Source organism: Lynx rufus, unplaced genomic scaffold (assembly GCF_022079265.1).
Source record: "Lynx rufus isolate CCGP_SWC_20201006 ecotype Redwood Valley unplaced genomic scaffold, mLynRuf1.p SCAF_31, whole genome shotgun sequence".
Lineage (NCBI taxonomy): Eukaryota > Metazoa > Chordata > Mammalia > Carnivora > Felidae > Lynx > Lynx rufus.
Genome location: NW_025814847.1, coordinates 5,366,541 through 5,384,506, shown reverse-complemented (window position 1 = coordinate 5,384,506; position 17,966 = coordinate 5,366,541). Strand labels below are relative to the sequence as shown.

At 41.8% G+C, this 17,966-nt stretch overlaps 1 protein-coding gene across 1 annotated transcript in view; it reads right to left on the bottom strand.

The window, feature by feature from the left end:
• NUP210L (nucleoporin 210 like) overlaps positions 1–17,966 on the bottom strand; it is an 86,424-nt gene that overhangs the window by 24,487 nt on the left and 43,971 nt on the right. The window contains exons 15-27 of the mRNA XM_047092956.1: positions 14,463–14,684; positions 13,003–13,176; positions 8,532–8,724; positions 6,675–6,763; positions 6,137–6,241; positions 5,733–5,834; positions 4,670–4,798; positions 4,215–4,342; positions 3,291–3,423; positions 2,332–2,394; positions 1,787–1,966; positions 1,100–1,180; positions 874–1,005 (exon numbers count right to left, since the gene is read on the bottom strand). Coding sequence (XP_046948912.1) covers positions 874–1,005; positions 1,100–1,180; positions 1,787–1,966; positions 2,332–2,394; positions 3,291–3,423; positions 4,215–4,342; positions 4,670–4,798; positions 5,733–5,834; positions 6,137–6,241; positions 6,675–6,763; positions 8,532–8,724; positions 13,003–13,176; positions 14,463–14,684 — 1,731 coding nt within the window. The remainder of the gene's footprint in view (positions 1–873; positions 1,006–1,099; positions 1,181–1,786; positions 1,967–2,331; positions 2,395–3,290; positions 3,424–4,214; positions 4,343–4,669; positions 4,799–5,732; positions 5,835–6,136; positions 6,242–6,674; positions 6,764–8,531; positions 8,725–13,002; positions 13,177–14,462; positions 14,685–17,966) is intronic.

Below are 17,966 nucleotides of genomic sequence, written 5' to 3'. Positions count from 1 at the left end.
AGTATAACTAGGCTCAGGGGACTCCATGACAGACAGGAGGTTCCCTAGACTACAGATCTAGGAATATTTTCAGAAGAGCTGCAAACAGATTTTGTAGCTGTTTTTTAGACTTCTCTTTTCTTTTTAGCTGGCTCCAGAAATACCTTATTAATCGTAGCTCCTGTAACCCCTCTGTTCTCTCCCAAGTCTACCTCTGATTCTTCATTCTTGTGGGTACTGAGTCAGGACCTACTGGGTAACCTGGCCACAGGCTCTTCATTCCAAGGACCTGGGTGGCTGCTTCTGTGCCCAGACCACCTTGGGCAGGCTCTCTCGAACTGATGCTCACGTGACAGTGGGTAAAGTAGCATCCACCTTTTTCTTTTTTTTCTTTCTCAGGTTTCTGATTAAGGCTTAATGCTATGTGCATTAACACATCAAACGTATTTTCTTTTTTTAAGTTTATTTATTTTGAGACACACACACACACACACACAGAGGCAGAGAGGGGGGGGGAGGGAGAGAGAGAGAATCCCAAGCAGCCTTCACGCTCAGCACAGAGCCTGATGTGGGGCTTGAACCTACAAGCCGTGAGATCATGACCTGAGCTGAAATCAAGAGTTGGACACATCACTGACTGAGCCACCTGGGCGTCCCATCAAAGCTATTTATCACCAAGTAGAGGCTCACCTCAGACACACTGCAGGTTCAGTCCCAGACCACCACAATAAAGTAAATATTGCAATAAAGTAAGAAAATGAATTTTCTGGTTTTCCAGTACACATAAAAATTATGTTTGCACTATACTATAGTCTATTAGGTGTACAATAAATAGCATTATGTCTAAAACAATATATATATCTTAATTAAAATACTTTATTAAAAAATTCATACCTCCGAATGCCTGGGTACCAGATCCAATACATCTCTTTTGCTCATGGACCAATGGAATGTGAGTCCGGGGTTGGCATTGCTGAAGGAGAAAGGAGTCTGGGTACTGGTCACTCCCAGAACATAAACTGGCATCTGAAAAGAAGTGGGGCTGTGTTGTACTGCTGTAAGCCCTGCCCAGCTGGCACTGTGTTCCGGAAGGCACTGAGAATGGAGCCACCTGACTGACCTCAGTCGCTGTGATGAGTCGAGTGGCAGGTGCAAGGATCCTAACAGCCCGTAGCTGAACCACCTCAATGTGTACTTCATCCTGTTCAACAGGGAAGCAAGCTTGGACTACAAGGGGCTGTCTGTGCAGTGGGCAGAGATGCTTACGATAACTACTCTGTGCTTATTTGGGGCATTCAACAACAACAAAATATGCTATAGATTGTTTTTGTTCCCTAAACAATTTCTGTTTTTTTTTTAATGTTTATTCATTTTTGAAAGACAGAGAGAGACAGAGTACAGCAGGGGTGGGGCGGAGAGAGAGGGGGAGCACAGAATCAGAAGCAGGCTCCAGGCTCTGAGCCGTCAGCACAGAGCCCGACGCGGGGCTCGAACTCACGGACCGCGAGATCATGACCTGAGCCGAAGTCGGACGCTCAACCGACTGAGCCACCCAGGCGCCCCCCTAAACAATTTCTTAAGGATAGGGACTATGTCTTATAACAATGCCAAATACTCTGTGTTTTTGTGTTTTTTTTTTTTAATATACTAAAGATTACATATTTCCTACGCTTGGTTCAGAGGATGTCAGGTAAAGGACTCAAAGGGTTTTCCTGGGTTGCTGACACCCTCCTCATCACCACCCCACATCCCCCAATATGGTTCCCAGCTGGAAAAGTAGAAGCAGAGCAGAACAAAGAACAAATACCTGGGAAAACACAATGACTTTGCCAGTATCTTCATTTACTGTCTGGATGGTGCCATGGACCACAGCTGTGCCAACTACCTTCCCCGTAACCTGCCCCCTCCTATTCACAACAGCCACAGTCTGGTTGCTGATGGAGAAGTGAATGATAGACTGGGGCTGGGGGCCACCTTCAGACATTACCTGGAATTTAAACATGCCAGTGAATGCCTGGAACATGGGGAGAAATCATATCTCTTTTCCCAATGTTTTGCCCAAGCAACTTGACCTCTTATCTTCCCCCACTTCCCAAGAGACATATCCCACATCAACTCAAATGCAGAAGAAATCCAAGTGCCACACAACATCTATGGGGTTCCAAGAGGTAGGTTACACCCTGTTCTTTAGGGGACAGGAAAGAACTAATTTTGTTCTTTATCAGATCCTGCTGTACTTGGCTGGGAGTAGACAAGAGCAGGCCAATAGGAAGAAGGGTGTGTTCTGTGTTGGAGTGAGGCAGAGTGGGGTGAGGAGAAAGGGTGAATTGTATTTCCTGTCTCTGAGATCACCTGCATCATGTTGGTTGGAATCAGTGTCATTTTCTCTGGAACAAGTCTGAATGGAGGAAACACCTTGAAGAAGAAAAACACAAAGATAACAGGGATGGACTAGAGTCAATTTTGTAACAAATGATCATGCAGCTTATTCTAAGGAAAAAAATCCTATACACAGATGTATTTTACTTCATTTATAAATATAAATTTTATTTACAGTAGCAAAAAATTATAAATGGGAATGCTTAAAAATTATATATCCACTTATCAGAATAAAAGCGGTCATTAGAATCGTAAAATGCTCTTTCAGGTATCTATCACCCAGCTTCGACAACTACCAATGGCCAACAATGAGCTTTTAATGACATCAAAAAATACTTTTTTTTTTTTTTTTAAATTTTTTTTCGACGTTTATTTATTTTTGGGACAGAGAGAGACAGAGCATGAACGGGGGAGGGGCAGAGAGAGAGGGAGACACAGAATCAGAAACAGGCTCCAGGCTCTGAGCCATCAGCCCAGAGCCTGATGCGGGGCTCGAACTCACGGACCGCGAGATCGTGACCTGGCTGAAGTCGGACGCTTAACCGACTGCGCCACCCAGGCGCCCCTCAAAAAATACTTTTGACATAAGATTAGAATGAAAAAAACAGTATGATTCATCCATGTTAAAATAAGCATGGGGAAAAAGTGAAGGAAATACACCAAAATATTAATAATGGTTGCCTCTAAGTAGTGGAATTATAGGTGATTTTCATGCTGTGTCTTTATTTTTTGCTTTCCAAATTTTCTACAAGAAGCATATTACTTTTACACAGAAAAACAAAAACCTAAAGTAAATTACATATTGCTTTAAGAGTCAGACAACTATCATTTTCTTCCATCACATGATTTTTAACTTGTGCAAACTAAACAGAAAAAGATGAATAAAGGTAAATGAGCTGAGGTATGGATTCTGGAGGAGACGGTTTCCTTACCTCAATCTGGCGAGGGGCTGATGTGAATTTCCTCCCCATCTTGTCCCTGGCAACAGCCACAAGTGTGGTTTGCCCAATAGCAACAGCTCGAAGGATATAATTTTCAGAGTATTTATCCTGCTCCTCCATGAGCCTACAAAGACACATGTGTTTTTAGGTAAGAAAGATTTGATTTTTTAAAAATGTTTTTATTTATTTTTGAGAGAGAGAGGGTGTGCGTGAGTGGGGGCAGGGCAGAGAGAGAGAGACACACACAGACAGAGGATCCAAAGTTGGGTCTGTGCTGACCACAGAGAGCCCCATGCGGGGCCTGAACTCACAAACTGTGAGATTATGACCTGAGCTGAAGTCGGACACTTTAACCGAGCCACCCGAGAAAGATTTGATTTTAAGAGCAGCAAGTTATGCTTCTTTCTAAGATGCTTTAATTAACATTTTCTGTTCATTTTAACTGTAGTTAGAGGGAACAGCCAGAAAGTTAATTTCCAGAGTCAAGACAAAGTTCATGGCAAAGGCAGGAAGCTCCTGAAGGCCAAATATTTATTCCAAGGGTCCAAAGGAATAAGGGCAACGTTGCAAACGCTGGCAAAACTTCAAATCCTAAGCCGCCCTGGATTCTCTGTACTCCCCTTTCACAGAGGGGAGTACCGGCACCTCTGCTTCTAGGGAGATTTCTGAAGGTCCTCTATCCTGAAGCACCCCAGGGGATATCATCCAAGAAGTTTCATGAGATGGGAATATTCATGAGATGTGTCAATCTGTCCCACAAAACATATCTGAGAACGTGGAAGGAGCACTTTGTACAGAGCTGGATGTGGGGAGAGTACGGGCTGAAAGGCCCTGTGACAGAAAAGGAGAGAAAAACACAGGGAGAGCGGGTGCTTGGTGCTCAGCATGGGGAGGAGGCATTGAGGTGGCACTCACGTCAGGGTGACGATGGCAGAAGCCAACTGCAGTTTAAGCTCCATGTTTCTGAAGTACTTATTTCGGAATGGGCGTTTGGAAGGGCTGAGAGCCCTCACAGTTACTAACACAGTTTTACCTATTTCAACCTAGTTGTTAAAAAAGAAAGGTAATTTTAGTAGGAGTATGTCATTCACCAAGGACAGTCTAATAACTCTTTGAGGGTGACAAAGTGTTTTGTTGCGCTGAATGCTCCCGGTCAGGTTTTGATCGAATGGCCCTAACCCCTACGTGCTGGTTTAGCTGCGAGTACTGTTTATCTTATATGTCGGAGCATTGTTCTTTAAGGACAGGTATTTCCATGAACATCACTGAAGGTCCTGGTGACACACAGGAGCCACATAGACTATGTGAATGAGGCTACAGGGTGAAAACGAGGCCTGCTTCTCTCATGCAACACAGCAAACGTCTCTCACCTTATCAATCAGGTCAAGCTCCAGCTCCTGTATGTCTGACACCCTGAGGTAGGCCACTGCTGGACCCAAGAAAGCTAAGCACAGATCATAGACCTCCAAGGTGAGAAATCCAGGATGTACTGGAACTAACTAGAAGGAAGAAGATGGTAGCTGGGTAAAGAAGCACACGTGCCCTGAGTATAATCAAAACAACTATTTTCACTAAAAGCACGAAATACAACAACTTACTTCCTTTGTGATGGGAACTGAGAGGTCACATTACATGTTTTAGGCACAGCACAATATGCACCCTTAACAAATACTAACTGATAAAGAGCAAAGTTTAAGTTGACTGAATTGAGGCAAAATACAACATACATATCCAGCCTCTTAACTATGAATGGGGAAAGGATTTCATGAAGAAAATCCAGTCCATTTATGCTGAAATCACCAGTGCAACGGGGGCCATGGGGCGGGAGGGACGCAGTGGGAAGACCTGGTTTTCTGTCCTGTGCTGTGGGTCCTGCCCAGCATGGCACCTGCACGCAGTGCTGAATCCACCCTCTTAAAAACAAACATTATGACCAAGGTAAGTTACATTCCTTTGAGCTTTTAGAAGGAAAGGAAATATACACTTATGCTAATGTAAGCTATTATTTTTATTACTAAAAGTCAACTAAAAGCAAATGCCTTGGCATACTGACTACAAAGATAGCTTAATATACTGAGTTGTCATATCCTGGCTAAAAACATTATATCCTCAGGTTATAAAGTTGACAGCACATCTAATTAACCACCCTTTGAAATTTATAGAAACGAACCCTCTTTTAATGAAAATCTTACAATTAGATGTCTCCTATACTGTCTCATTTTAACCAGAAGCAAAAATTGCCCAGCTAGTTGAAGGAAAAAAAAAAAACCAAACCTTGTTTTTGGTTGGCGAATATATGTAGGTTAAAAAAAAGACGCAAATGTTACTTTTATAACAAGTTCGAGACACACAATGGCATTTTTTCCCGATCATTTTCGTAAGAATGAGCTTTGACCTGAGACTATCAACCTGGGACCTATCTCTAGAACTTACCTGGACAGAGCTTTCTGCTTCCATGTAAGTGACGGTGACAATGTCCTGCTCACTGCTGTTGACCAAAAAATAACCAGATCCTTCCACAAGGCTAAATATTTCCTATGGAAAGATCAGACAAACAATAGTCCATTTTATTCGGTTTATAAATAAGTCAAAGAAAGTAATTCCTAGCTACTGAAGGAAGAGTATGAGATTAAAAGATTAAGGTCAGTGGACCAAAGACAAACTATGATTATTAAAGTATTACTACCCAAGGTATTACACATGTGTTACATATGCTTATCACTGCTTTTCAATATGTAAGGGAGCTTTTTTTTTTTATTGCCATACATTAACCTTAATAACCTAATACTCTTCCCCTCCAACCAGATCTAATTTCACTAGATCCCTCCAACTTCTACCTTCACATCAGGGTGGTTATAGATGGTGGCGTTCTCAGGCAGTATAGTTACATCATCTACCAGGAGCAGTTCCACGGCCGCAGATCTGGGCGAGTTGGAAAGTTCCTAGAAACACACAGGCACCACAAAGGTGAGTATAAACTTTTAATTCCTCAGCTGAGAGAAGATCCCAATGTTCTTTCACATGCCAAAGATAACAGAATCAGAGAGGTGCATAGTTCTCAGAGTTAGTTATAAATGATTTTTAAGTTATAAATAAATGAAGTTTAAAGAAAAGCCTTAAATTTCAGTGATTTCCATTTCTTTCCTTTTTTTTTATTTTTTTTATTTTAGAGAGAGTGCACGCGAGCAGGGGAGAGGGGCAGAAGGAAAAAGAGAATCTTAAGCAGGCTCCACACTCAGTGCAGAGCCCAACATGGGGCTTGATCCCATGATCCTGGGATCACAACCTGAGCTGAAACTAAAAGTGGGACACCCAACCGACTGACCCACCCAGGCGCCCCTGATTTCTATTTCTAATATAATAGTCTCCACTTACCTTTGGACTTTTATTCTCTGAATAGCCCACAAAATTGACTCCAATGAGTACAGTCCCTTTTAACTGATGTACCTTAAGGACCTGATGACCTGGAAATATAGGAGAAACAATAACATGTAGAACACAAAAATGTCTCCAGAAAACCAAATTTTGCCCTAATTTTTCCCAAATGATGTTTTATTGCATAGAGGAAAAACTACTTTGTGGGGAAATATACAAGAAACTGAAAACTGAGTTTTTGTGTTGACTCTGCCACTATATTCCTAAGGGACCCTGGACAACCACTTTATTTCTCAGCTTCTTTATTATTTAAAAAAATTTTTTTTACAGAAACAGTTTCTATTCTTTTAAGCTTCTTTATTTTGAGAGACAGAGAGAGAGAGAGAGAGAGAGAGAGAGAGAGAGAGATTGAGAGAGCAAGTGGGCAAGGGACGAGAGAGCGGGAGAGAGAGAATCCCAAGCAGGTTCTGAGCTATCAGCATAGAGCCTGGTGCAGGGCCCAAACTCACAAAACTGAGATCATGACCTGAGCCAAAACCCAGAGTTGGACAGTTAACCACGGAGTCAGCCAGGCGCCCCTCCTTGCTACCATTTTTTACACTATACCATACTGTTATAGTATTACAGTATTATGGTATTAGAGCATTATAGTATTACATACACTTGAGCACTATGTTTCCACGTTCCCAAGCTCTTAGACTTGTCCTATGGGTAAGTTTCCTGTGGGTGGGGAGAAGGCTGAATCTTTACTTCCCCTTCTCTAGTGTTTCTTAGTCCATGAATGGATATACCATCCGTGTAAATGCTCATGCCAGCAATTTAAAGGTTGGCCTTTGTACCCCTTTTTTCTTCACCTTTGGGACTGATCTGTGGTAGACTGCCATACAATTGTGCCTGCTGGTATCCATGCCTTTGAGTAGTTCTCATCCACCTTGACTCTGGTTTTGGCAGTTGACTTGCTTTGGTGAAATGGCAAATGTGATACAAGCAGAGGCTTGAGAAGCAATTACGTATGAGGGCTCGCTGGCCTCTCAGGACCTCTGCTTGTTCCTCTGGCCCTTCTGTAGGATTCACTCACTTTATTTGGCTCATTTTTCTGTCTCCTCTTTCTATTGCCCCTGCAATGTTAAGGTCTCAGTGTCAATGTTACTTTCTCAGGCAGCCTTCTCTGTTCTGAACTAGGTTAGGTTCTCCTATTGTAAATCTTAAAGCACCTCATAGTTGCCCATCAAAACACCTAACACAGTTGTAATGTTTGAAGTCTATTAAGGCAGAGGCTGCGACTATCTCACGTACCACTCCACCTTCAGGTGCCTAGCACAGGCCCTTACATTTAATAGCACCCCAATAAATATTTTCTAATAAATGAATGAAATTTTCATTATTAGGTAAATAACAGGCAATATTATTTACTTTAAAAAGTAATTTTATGTTCTTGTGAGAAATACTGCATCCTAGACCCTAGCTTTGCAACCAAGGAAATCTACATTTATGTTTGCTAAAACATACAATAATCAAAGATGAAAGGAGAGGTATGATAAAATCTAAAATAAACTGTCACCAAGGTGCCTGGGTGGCTCAGTCAGTCAAGTGTCCAACTTCGGCTCAGGTCATGATCTCATGGTTTGTGAGTTCGAGCCCCGTGTCGGTCTCTGTACTGACAGCTCAGAGCCTGGAGCCTGCTTCAGATTCTGTGCCTCCCTCTCTCTCTGCCCCTCCCCCACTCATGCTCTGTCTCTCAAAAATAAACAAACATGAAAAAAAATATATAAATAAAATAAACCATCACTCAAGGGAAATACTTCGTGCAGAAACTTTAGCAGGTTATGCGAAAGGATTTGTAAGTCACCATAATACCGTGTAGCCGGGTCTGTCCGCTGCCGTCATCCTTTGCTACCATCTCTACTGAATTATAATCTTCAAAATGAGCGAGTGTTTCATTTGAGGATTTCCATTCTAGCATTAGTGAACTGAAATTATCAAACTTTCTCCTGTGCTGATCAAACACTGCCAGTTCCAAGACTGTGTCCCTCAGGCTTGACACAGGAATCTGCATTAAAAAAATAAAAAAGAAGAAGAAAAGAAAAGCAAGGCACTTGAGTGGCTTGGTCAATTAAGTGTCTGACTCTTGGTTTCTGCTCAGGTCATGATCTCATGGTTCGTGGGTTCAAGCCCCACATTGGTCTCTGTGCTGACAGCATGGAGCCTGCTTGGGATTCTTTCTCTCCCTCTTTCTCTGTCCCTCCCCCATTCACACTCATGCTCTCTCTCAAAATTTAAAAAAAAAGAAATAAAAAAAGGAAAAAAACAACACAGGAGGCAGTAAGATATCCCTGAAGCTAGGGCTCATGTTTCTCCCAATCTATTTTCTTTGACAATTTTCAAACCAACAGATATGATGAAGGAATAGTATAATGAGTACTGAGACACATCTCACCTGGATTCACCACTTGTGTTATCTGTCTCTCCCTCTAATTTCCTACCCTCCAACCAAGTGTGTGTGTCTGGGTTTTTTTTTTTTAATGTTTATTTATTTTCGAGAGAGAGAGAGAAACAGAGTGTGAACAGGGGAGGGGCAGAGAGAGAGGGAGACACAGAATCTGAAGCAGGCTCCTGGCTCCGAGCTGTCAGCACAAAGCTCAAGGCGGGGGCCCAAACCCACAAAGCACGAGATTATGACCTGAGCCGAAGTTGGATGCTTAACCAACTGAGCCCACTCAGGTGCCCTTGGGTTATTTTTTGCTAAATGATGTAAACATCATGACGCTTTACCCCTAAATAATTTAGCATGCATTTTCTAAGAATGCGAATATTCTAAGAAAAACAGTATTAGCACACACAAGAATATTAATTCAGTTTCATCTACTATACAGTCAATATTTATTTTTCCCCAATGTCCCTCAAAGTATCTTCTATACCTGTGTTTTATTTTTGATCTAGATTTGATCTTGATAGATATATATTCTTATGAAACATATATAACATACATACATCATATGAAAGGATGACTCAACATCATAAAAATTTCAGTTATTCTGAATTTACCTATAAATTTAACATAATCCCCACAAATATACCTGGAATTGAGGAAACCTATATCCAACAATTAGCTGACCACAAAGCTAACCTAGCAGAAACTTTGGTGGCCACAGAGGACAAAGAAGTAATACAGACATTACCGAACTAGTTCAGAAAAAGTTACTAAACCACTACCACAACAAAAAACAGTAACTACCACAAAACCTATTAAGGGGAACAATATGGTTTCAGAATTGCTAGATTATGTTATTTAAAATGTCAACTTTTTGGGGCACCTGGGTGGCTCAGTCAGTTAAGCATCCGACTTTGGCTCAGGTCATGATCTCATGGTTCGTGGGTTTGAGCCCTGCATTGGGCTCTGTGTTGACAGCTCAGAACCTGGAGCCTGCTTTGGTTTCTGTGTCTCCCTCTCTCTGCCCCTCTCCTGCTCACACTCTCTCTCTCAAATATAAATAAACATTTAAAAAATATACAAAATGTCAAGTTTTCGACAAAAAATTATTAGAGATGCAAAGAAACAATAAAAGTACAGCCCATATATAGGAAAAAAAGCAGCTGACAGAAACTGTCCCTGCAGATGCTCAGACACTGGACTTACTAGACAAAGAGGTTTTTTTTAATTAAAAAAAAATTTTTTTTAATTTAAGAGAGAGAAGGAGAGAGAGTGTGTGCAGGGGGGAGAGGGGCAAAGGGAGAGAGAGCTCTGTGTTCAGTGCAGAGCTCAACGCATGGCTTGATTCCATGACTCTGGGATCATGACCTGAGCTGGTATCAACAGTGAGGTGCTCAACCCTTTGAGCCACCCAGGTGCCCTGAGAAAAAGACTTTTAGTCAACTATTTTGCTCAAAGAACTAAAGAAATTCATGTCTAAATAACTAAAGGAAAGTATGAAAATAATGTCTTATATATAGAGAATAAATAAAAGACCAAAATTAAATTATGAAGTTGAAAAGTGTAATAATTGAAATGAAAATTTCTCTACAGGAACTCAACAGCCGACCTGAACAGCCAGAAGAAAGAATCAGAAAGCTTCAAAATAAATCAAATGAGATGATCTAGTCTGATGAACAGAAGGAAAAAAGAATGAAGAAAAATGAACAACATCAGAGACTCACAGGACACCACTGAGTGTGTTAACATATGTAAAATGAGAGTCCTAAAAGGAAAAGAGAGAGAAAAAAGAGGAAGAAAGGATATTTGAAGAAACAACGGCTAGAAACTTCCCAAGTTGATGAAAAACATTAAACATCCAAGAAGTGCAAAGAACTCCAGGTAGGATAAATTCAAAGATACATACATCTAGACACATAATAATCAAACTTTCCAAAGTCAAAGAGAAAGACAGAATCATAAAAGCAGAAAGAGAGAGGATTAACACCTAATTTCTTATAAGAAACCACAGAAGCCAATGATGAAAGAAAAAGACTGCCAGCTCAGAATTCTATACTGAGCACAATAATCCTTGAAAAATGAAATGCAGGGCTCAAACCCACAAACTGACAGATTACGACCTGAGCCAAAGTCAGATGCTCAGCTGACTGAGCCTCCCAGGCACCACTTGTACACTTTTAAAAGGGTCAGTTTTACGGTATGTATATTATATTTAATTCCAAAAAAATAAATTCTAAAGTATGGAGAAATATGTTTGTAAATTGCTCCTAAATGGTTGCAAGATAAGAAGTTGTACTTTTCCTGCAAATTTTCTGTAAAATTTTTTAAAAGTTTATTTTGAGAGAGAGAGCATAAGCAGGGGAGGGGCAGAGAGAAGGAGAGACAGAATCCCAAGTAGGCTCTGAGCCTTCAGCCCAGAGCCCGATGTAGGACTCAAACTCATGAGATCATGACCTGAGCCCAGATCAAGAGTTGAACACTTAACCGACTGAGCCACCCAGGCACCCCGCAAATTTTTTATAAATTTAAATTATTTCAAATGAAAAATGTGACACTGAATGACAACTATACAGATAACTTTTATTCTGCTCCATCTAAGTGGATTTTTAAAAAGTAAATCATTTATAAACTTCGAATAATATTTCACATGGAATTTAGTTCTGAAAAAAATGAGTTCCTAACCCTAACATCTCATATTCTTGTTATTTTATAATAAAAAGACAGAATAGTATAAAAGTAAAAAACAAGAGCTTTGGAGTCAGACAGAATGTGCTGCTTTGTAGCTTTATGACTTTGGAGAAGTTACTCAACTCCCAGGAGCCTCAGTTTCTCCATCTCTAAACAGGAATAATTGGTTGTTCTGTTCTCTAAGAAATGACTTCTTTTTTTAAAAAAAAAAATTTTTTTTTCAACGTTTTTTATTTATTTTGGGACAGAGAGAGACAGAGCATGAACGGGGGAGGGGCAGAGAGAGAGGGAGACACAGAATCGGAAACAGGCTCCAGGCTCCGAGCCATCAGCCCAGAGCCTGACGCGGGGCTCGAACTCACGGACCGCGAGATCGTGACCTGGCTGAAGTCGGACGCTTAACCGACTGCGCCACCCAGGCGCCCCTAAGAAATGACTTCTATTCTCCTATGCTTGGAATTAAAGTCCACCTCACTTAGTTTATAGTCTGATGTTCTAGTTTCAAGGTTAGAAAACTCATTTATTCCTCATTCCCTACTAGCCACGCTATTGCTTATCATTATTCTTCATGGGTCTGGAGTAGAGATAAATTCTATTACTTACCAATAATGCCAATAAAACATCTGTGAGGGAAAAATATTAACCAAACTAACTGGAAGTTTGGAGACATCTCCATTGCTTGTTGCCATAATTATAAGCTATGTACCTATGTACAGTAAGCAAAGTCATTAAGTCATCAAATGTCACTAGGGGTAGCCAATTCTAACTTAGTTTAATCATCTCTTTTCAGACACTATCAGGGAATGAATAACAAATAACACAGTCTCCTTAACTTAAAAAAAAATTTTTTTAACATTTATTGATTTTTGAGAGTGAGAGAGATGAGCAGGGGAGGGGGAGAGAGAGAGGGAGACACAGAATCGAAAGCAGGCTCCAAGCTCCGAGCTGCCTGCACAGAGCCTGACGTGGGGCTCGAACTCACGGAGTGCGAGGTCATGACCTGAGCCGAAGTCAGCCGCTCAACCGCTCAACCGACTGAGCCACCCAGGCGCCCCCAGTCTCCTTAACTTTAGTAAGACAACAATTGCTTCTCGGCCTTTTGGCTAAGATCAAGTGTAACTTTGATAAGACAAAAGCCATACTTCAGAGCATTTATCTCTAAGGCACAGAAGACAAAAGTGCCAAATTAGTTGGCACCACTGTACTCACCAGTTGCTTGTTGTGCTGTGGCAGAGGGCATGGCTGGGCACCAGCTGGCACTCTGTACACTGGGGTTACTGACATGCTGGCAGGGTGGGCACACATGAAGCGTACCTGCACAGCCTCCACAGCTGGACTAGGGTTCAGGATACCTGGGTGATTTCCAATTCGGAATGTCAGAGCCTTTAAGGAAACAGCAGAGCAAGAGGCAACCATGAGTAGACACTCGATGTCAGCTGGGCCAATCTATACACTTTAGAATCATTCAATCTCCAGTACAGGGTGTCTCTGGACATCATAATCATCATAGTTCTTAATCTATGCACATAGTTCTTGTGCTAAGAGAAACAAAGGTATCACAGAAATTTGGAAGCAAAGGGAACATTAAAAAATCTAATTCTGATCAATCACTTCAGTCTTTTCCTCCACCAAATCTTTTGTTATCAGTTGGTAAAAAGTGGAAAAACTATTCTGTGTTTCAACCTTTCTCTGGCGGAACACCAAATGAGTAACAGACCGTGGAGACAAAAGGTTAGAGGGCTCCAACAGGGGTGATGACTCTGACGCTGACAGCCAGCCACATACACAACAAAGTTCACGAGAGACTTTAGAAAGAAGCACAGTTCTTATTAATTAAAACCACATATCGATTTCTTGTGAGCTGGTTACACAGAGTCATACACTGAATTCTCAACCCCAGTCAAACTGCAAACCTTTGTTTCTGGTGTTGATAGAAGCAGGGCATAGCTGGGCGGATTCATCACTACCTCTAAAATAACAAAACTAATTGAACTGATAAAAGGCAATATACTATCTTATCTGTATAGATCTAACTGGTTCTTCAAAACTGCTCACCACTCACAATTGCTAACCAATCAAAATTGCTAATAGATGACTTTAACTTTCCCTTCCTTGCATTCTTTGGAGGTGAGGAACCATATAACATCTAGTCTAGACAACAAAGATTTGAATTGTAGTGATAAAGTGACTGAAATAAGCTCATGATTACAAAAGAATCTTGAACCATTTAGTGAACTGTCAGAATTATCAAATGAGTAAAATCTTTGAGTACATTTAAAGGATTGCAAAAGTTTTTTTAAAAGGCCTTTAACTGGTAATTAGAATTTTCCTATCTAGTATAAATGAAATCTATTAGAATCTGAAAAGGAAAGGGAGCCCCTGGGTGGCTCTGTTGGTTAAGCATCTGACTCTTGATTTCGGCTGGCTCACGACCTCATGGTTTGAGAGTCTGAGCCCCATGTCAGGCTCTGCACTGATGGTGTGAAGCCTGCTTGAGATGCTCTCCCTCTTTCTATCTCTGCCCCTCCTCCATTCACTCTGTCTCTCAAAAATAAATAAATTAGCATTAAAAAAAAAAGAATCTGAAAAGGAATGGCTAGAAACACAAAAGATTTGTTGGAGTATTAATTGCTAAAAGAAATGTTAGGGAAAACATATTTTCTACTTACTTGTTCCCCTAAATCCAGGCACAGCACCCGGTAGATGTACTGGTTCTGTTTTCGCTTAGCTGGCAGCCGGACTTGTGTTAATTCAATTTTCTCTGTCTTCTCCATGCTCAACTCCAAAAAGAATCGGGAGGGCTCCAAGATCCATGGACACGGGCCCCCTTCAAACACCATTTCCTTTGCAGACCGCCATGTCACCAACGCCACTTCCACAGGGTTTACAGCCTGATGACATTCAAAGAAATTATCCTCGATTGGTCAACTCAACAGTTTTCTCAAGCGAAAAACTCGTAGATTGTTAATTCCCAAACCAGGAGACATGTACATGATGCCTCTCACTTGGAAGCTTCTGAACCTCTGTACTAATTTAGATCCTACCGATATATTCAGGCCTGTGGGTCACTTCACCCATTAATGTCTAATCATTCCAGACCACAACCACTTCCACATCCTCTAAGTTCTTGCAGCATTCATCTGTACTATTCATTTGTACATTAAGTCATCTCCTAATGCTGTTTATTTTTTTTAAATTTTTTTTTAATGTTTACTTATTTTTGACAGAGAGAGAGACATAGCATGAGTGGGGGAGGGGCAGAGAGGGAGACACAGAATCCCAAGCAGGCTCCAAGCTGTCAGGACAGAGCCCAACGCAGGGCTCGAACTCACGGACCACGAGATCATGACCTGAGCCGAAGTTGGACGCTCAACCGACTGAGCCACCCAGGCACCCCTCCTAATGCTGTTTAAATGTGTCAAATGCTTCGTATGAGTCTAATAAGTCTTATGCAGGGTACCCAGGTGGCTCAGTAGGTTAAGCATCTGACTGTTGATTTCAGCTCAGGTCATGATCTCATGGTGCATGAGTTCAAGCTCTGTGTTAGGCTCTGTGCTGACAGCTCTGAGCCTACTTCCAATCCTGTCCCCCTCTTTCTTTGCCTCTTCCCACTTGTGTGTGTGCACGTGTGCTCTCTCTCTCTCTCTCTCTCTCTCTCTCTCAAAAATAAACATTAAAAAAAATAAAATAATAAAAGAGAATTTATCTCCCTCAGCTGGATTTAATATAATATTGTGCACATAAAAGGTATTGAACAATAGCTGTATAAGCATTTAAAAAATTTTTTTAGGAATTACTATTTTTTTAAAGTTTATTTATTTATTTTGAGAGAGAGAAAAATAGCACAAGTAGAGGAGGGGAAGAGAGAGAAAGAAAAAAAAAAAATCCCAAGCAGGCTCCATGCTGTCAGTGCAGAGCCCGACGTAGGGTTCAAACCCAGAAACTGTGAGATCATGACCTGAGCCAAAATCAAGAGTCAAACAGACACTCCACCAACTGAGCCACCCAGGCACCCCTGTATAGGCATTTAAAATGTATATATATTTTGAGTATAGTTGACACACAATGTTAAATGTGTCAAGAATACAACATAGTGATTCGACATCTCTGTATGTTGTGCTGTGCTCACAAGTGCAGCTACCATCTGTCACCATATAACATCATTACAGCAGCACCGACTACATTCCCTTAACACTGTGACTTTTATTCCCAGGACTCATTCGTTCAGTAACTAGAAGCCTGTATCTCCCCTCCCCTTCACCCATTTTGCCCAACCCCCACCCCTCCCAGCTAGCAACCACCATCAGTTTGTTCACCGTATTCCTAAGACTGATTGTGCTTTTCAACGTTTATTTATTTTTGGGACAGAGAGAGACAGAGCATGAACGGGGGAGGGGCAAAGAGAGAGGGAGACACAGAATCGGAAGCAGGCTCCAGGCTCTGGGTCATCATCAGCCCAGAGCCCGACGTGGGGCTCGAACTCCGGACCGCGAGATCGTGACCTGGCTGAAGTCGGACGCTTAACCGACTGCGCCACCCAGGCGCCCCTGATTGTGCTTTTTGTTTATCTATTTGCTTTTTAGATTCCACATTAGTGACATTATACGGAATCATTTACCTTTCTCAGTCTGACTTCTTTATTTTACTTAGCATAATACCCTCTAAGTCCATCCATGTTGTCACAAATGGTATGATCTCATCCTTTATGGCTATGTAATATTCCAGTTTGTGCATGTGTATACTTACCACATCTTCCTTACCCATTCACCTACCGATGGGACACTTGGGCTGCTTCCATACCCTGGCTATTGTAAATAATGCTTCAATAAACATAGGGGTGCATGTATCCTCTCAAATTAGTGTTTTCATTTTCTTTGGTTAAATACCTAGTAGTGGAATTACTGGATCATATGGTATTTTTTTTTTAATTTTTTTTTTCAACGTTTATTTTTTTTGGGACAGAGAGAGAGCATGAACGGGGGAGGGGCAGAGAGAGAGGGAGACACAGAATCGGAAACAGGCTCCAGTCTCTGAGCCATCAGCCCAGAGCCGGACGCGGGGCTCGAACTCACGGACTGCGAGATCGTGACCTGGTTGAAGTCGGACGCTCAACCGACTGCGCCACCCAGGTGCCCCTCATATGGTATTTTTTTTAAAAACATTTATTTTTGAGAGAGCACATGTGCACAAGCAAACAGGGGAGGGGCAGAGAGAGAGGGAGACAGGATCCGAAGCAGGCTCTGTGCTGACAGCAGAGTGCCCAATGCAGGGCTCGAGCTCATGAACTACTAAATCATGACCTGAGCCGACGTCGGATGCTTAACTGAGCCACCCAGGCACCCCATGGTATTTCTATTTTTAGTTGTTTTAAAAAAAAATTTTTTTTTTTTACATTTATTTATTCTTGAGAGACAGAGAGAGACTGAGCACAAGTGGGGGATGGGCAGAGAGAGAAGGAGACACAGAATCCGAAGCAGGCTCCAGGCTCTGAGCTGTCCGCACAGAGCCCAAAGCAGGGCTGGAACTCACAAACCACGAGATCACGACCTGAGCCAAAGTCAGACGCTCAACCGACTGAGCCACCCAGGCGCCCCTTTTTATTTTTAATGTTTGGTTATTTTTGAGAGAGAGAGAGAGAGAGAGCGAGCATGAGTGGGGGAGGGGCAGAGAGAGAGGGAGACAGGACCCGAAGCAGGCTCTGGGCTGACAGCAGTGAGCCTGATGCAGGGCTTGAACTCATGAACCCGTGAGATCATGACGTGAGCTGAAGTCAGCGCTTAACCGACTGAGCCACCCAGGAGCCCCAGTTCTCTTCTAGGTTTTTTATGGTTTCAGGTCTCATATTTAGGTCTTTAATCCATCTTGAGTTTATTTCTATGCATGGTGAAAGAAGTAGTCCAGTCTCATTCTTTTTCATGTGGCTGTCCAGTTTCCCAACACCATCTGTTGAAGAGATCCTCCTTTCTTCATTGTATATTCTTGCCTCCTTTGTCAAAGATTGACCACACAATCCTGGGTTTACTTTTGGGCTCTCTAGTCTGTTACATTGATCTACATACTACATACCTATTTTTGTGTCAGTACAACACTGTTTGGATTACTACAGCTTTGTAGCATATCTTGAAATCTGGGATTGTGATACTTCCATGCTTTGTTCTTCTTTGTCAGGATTT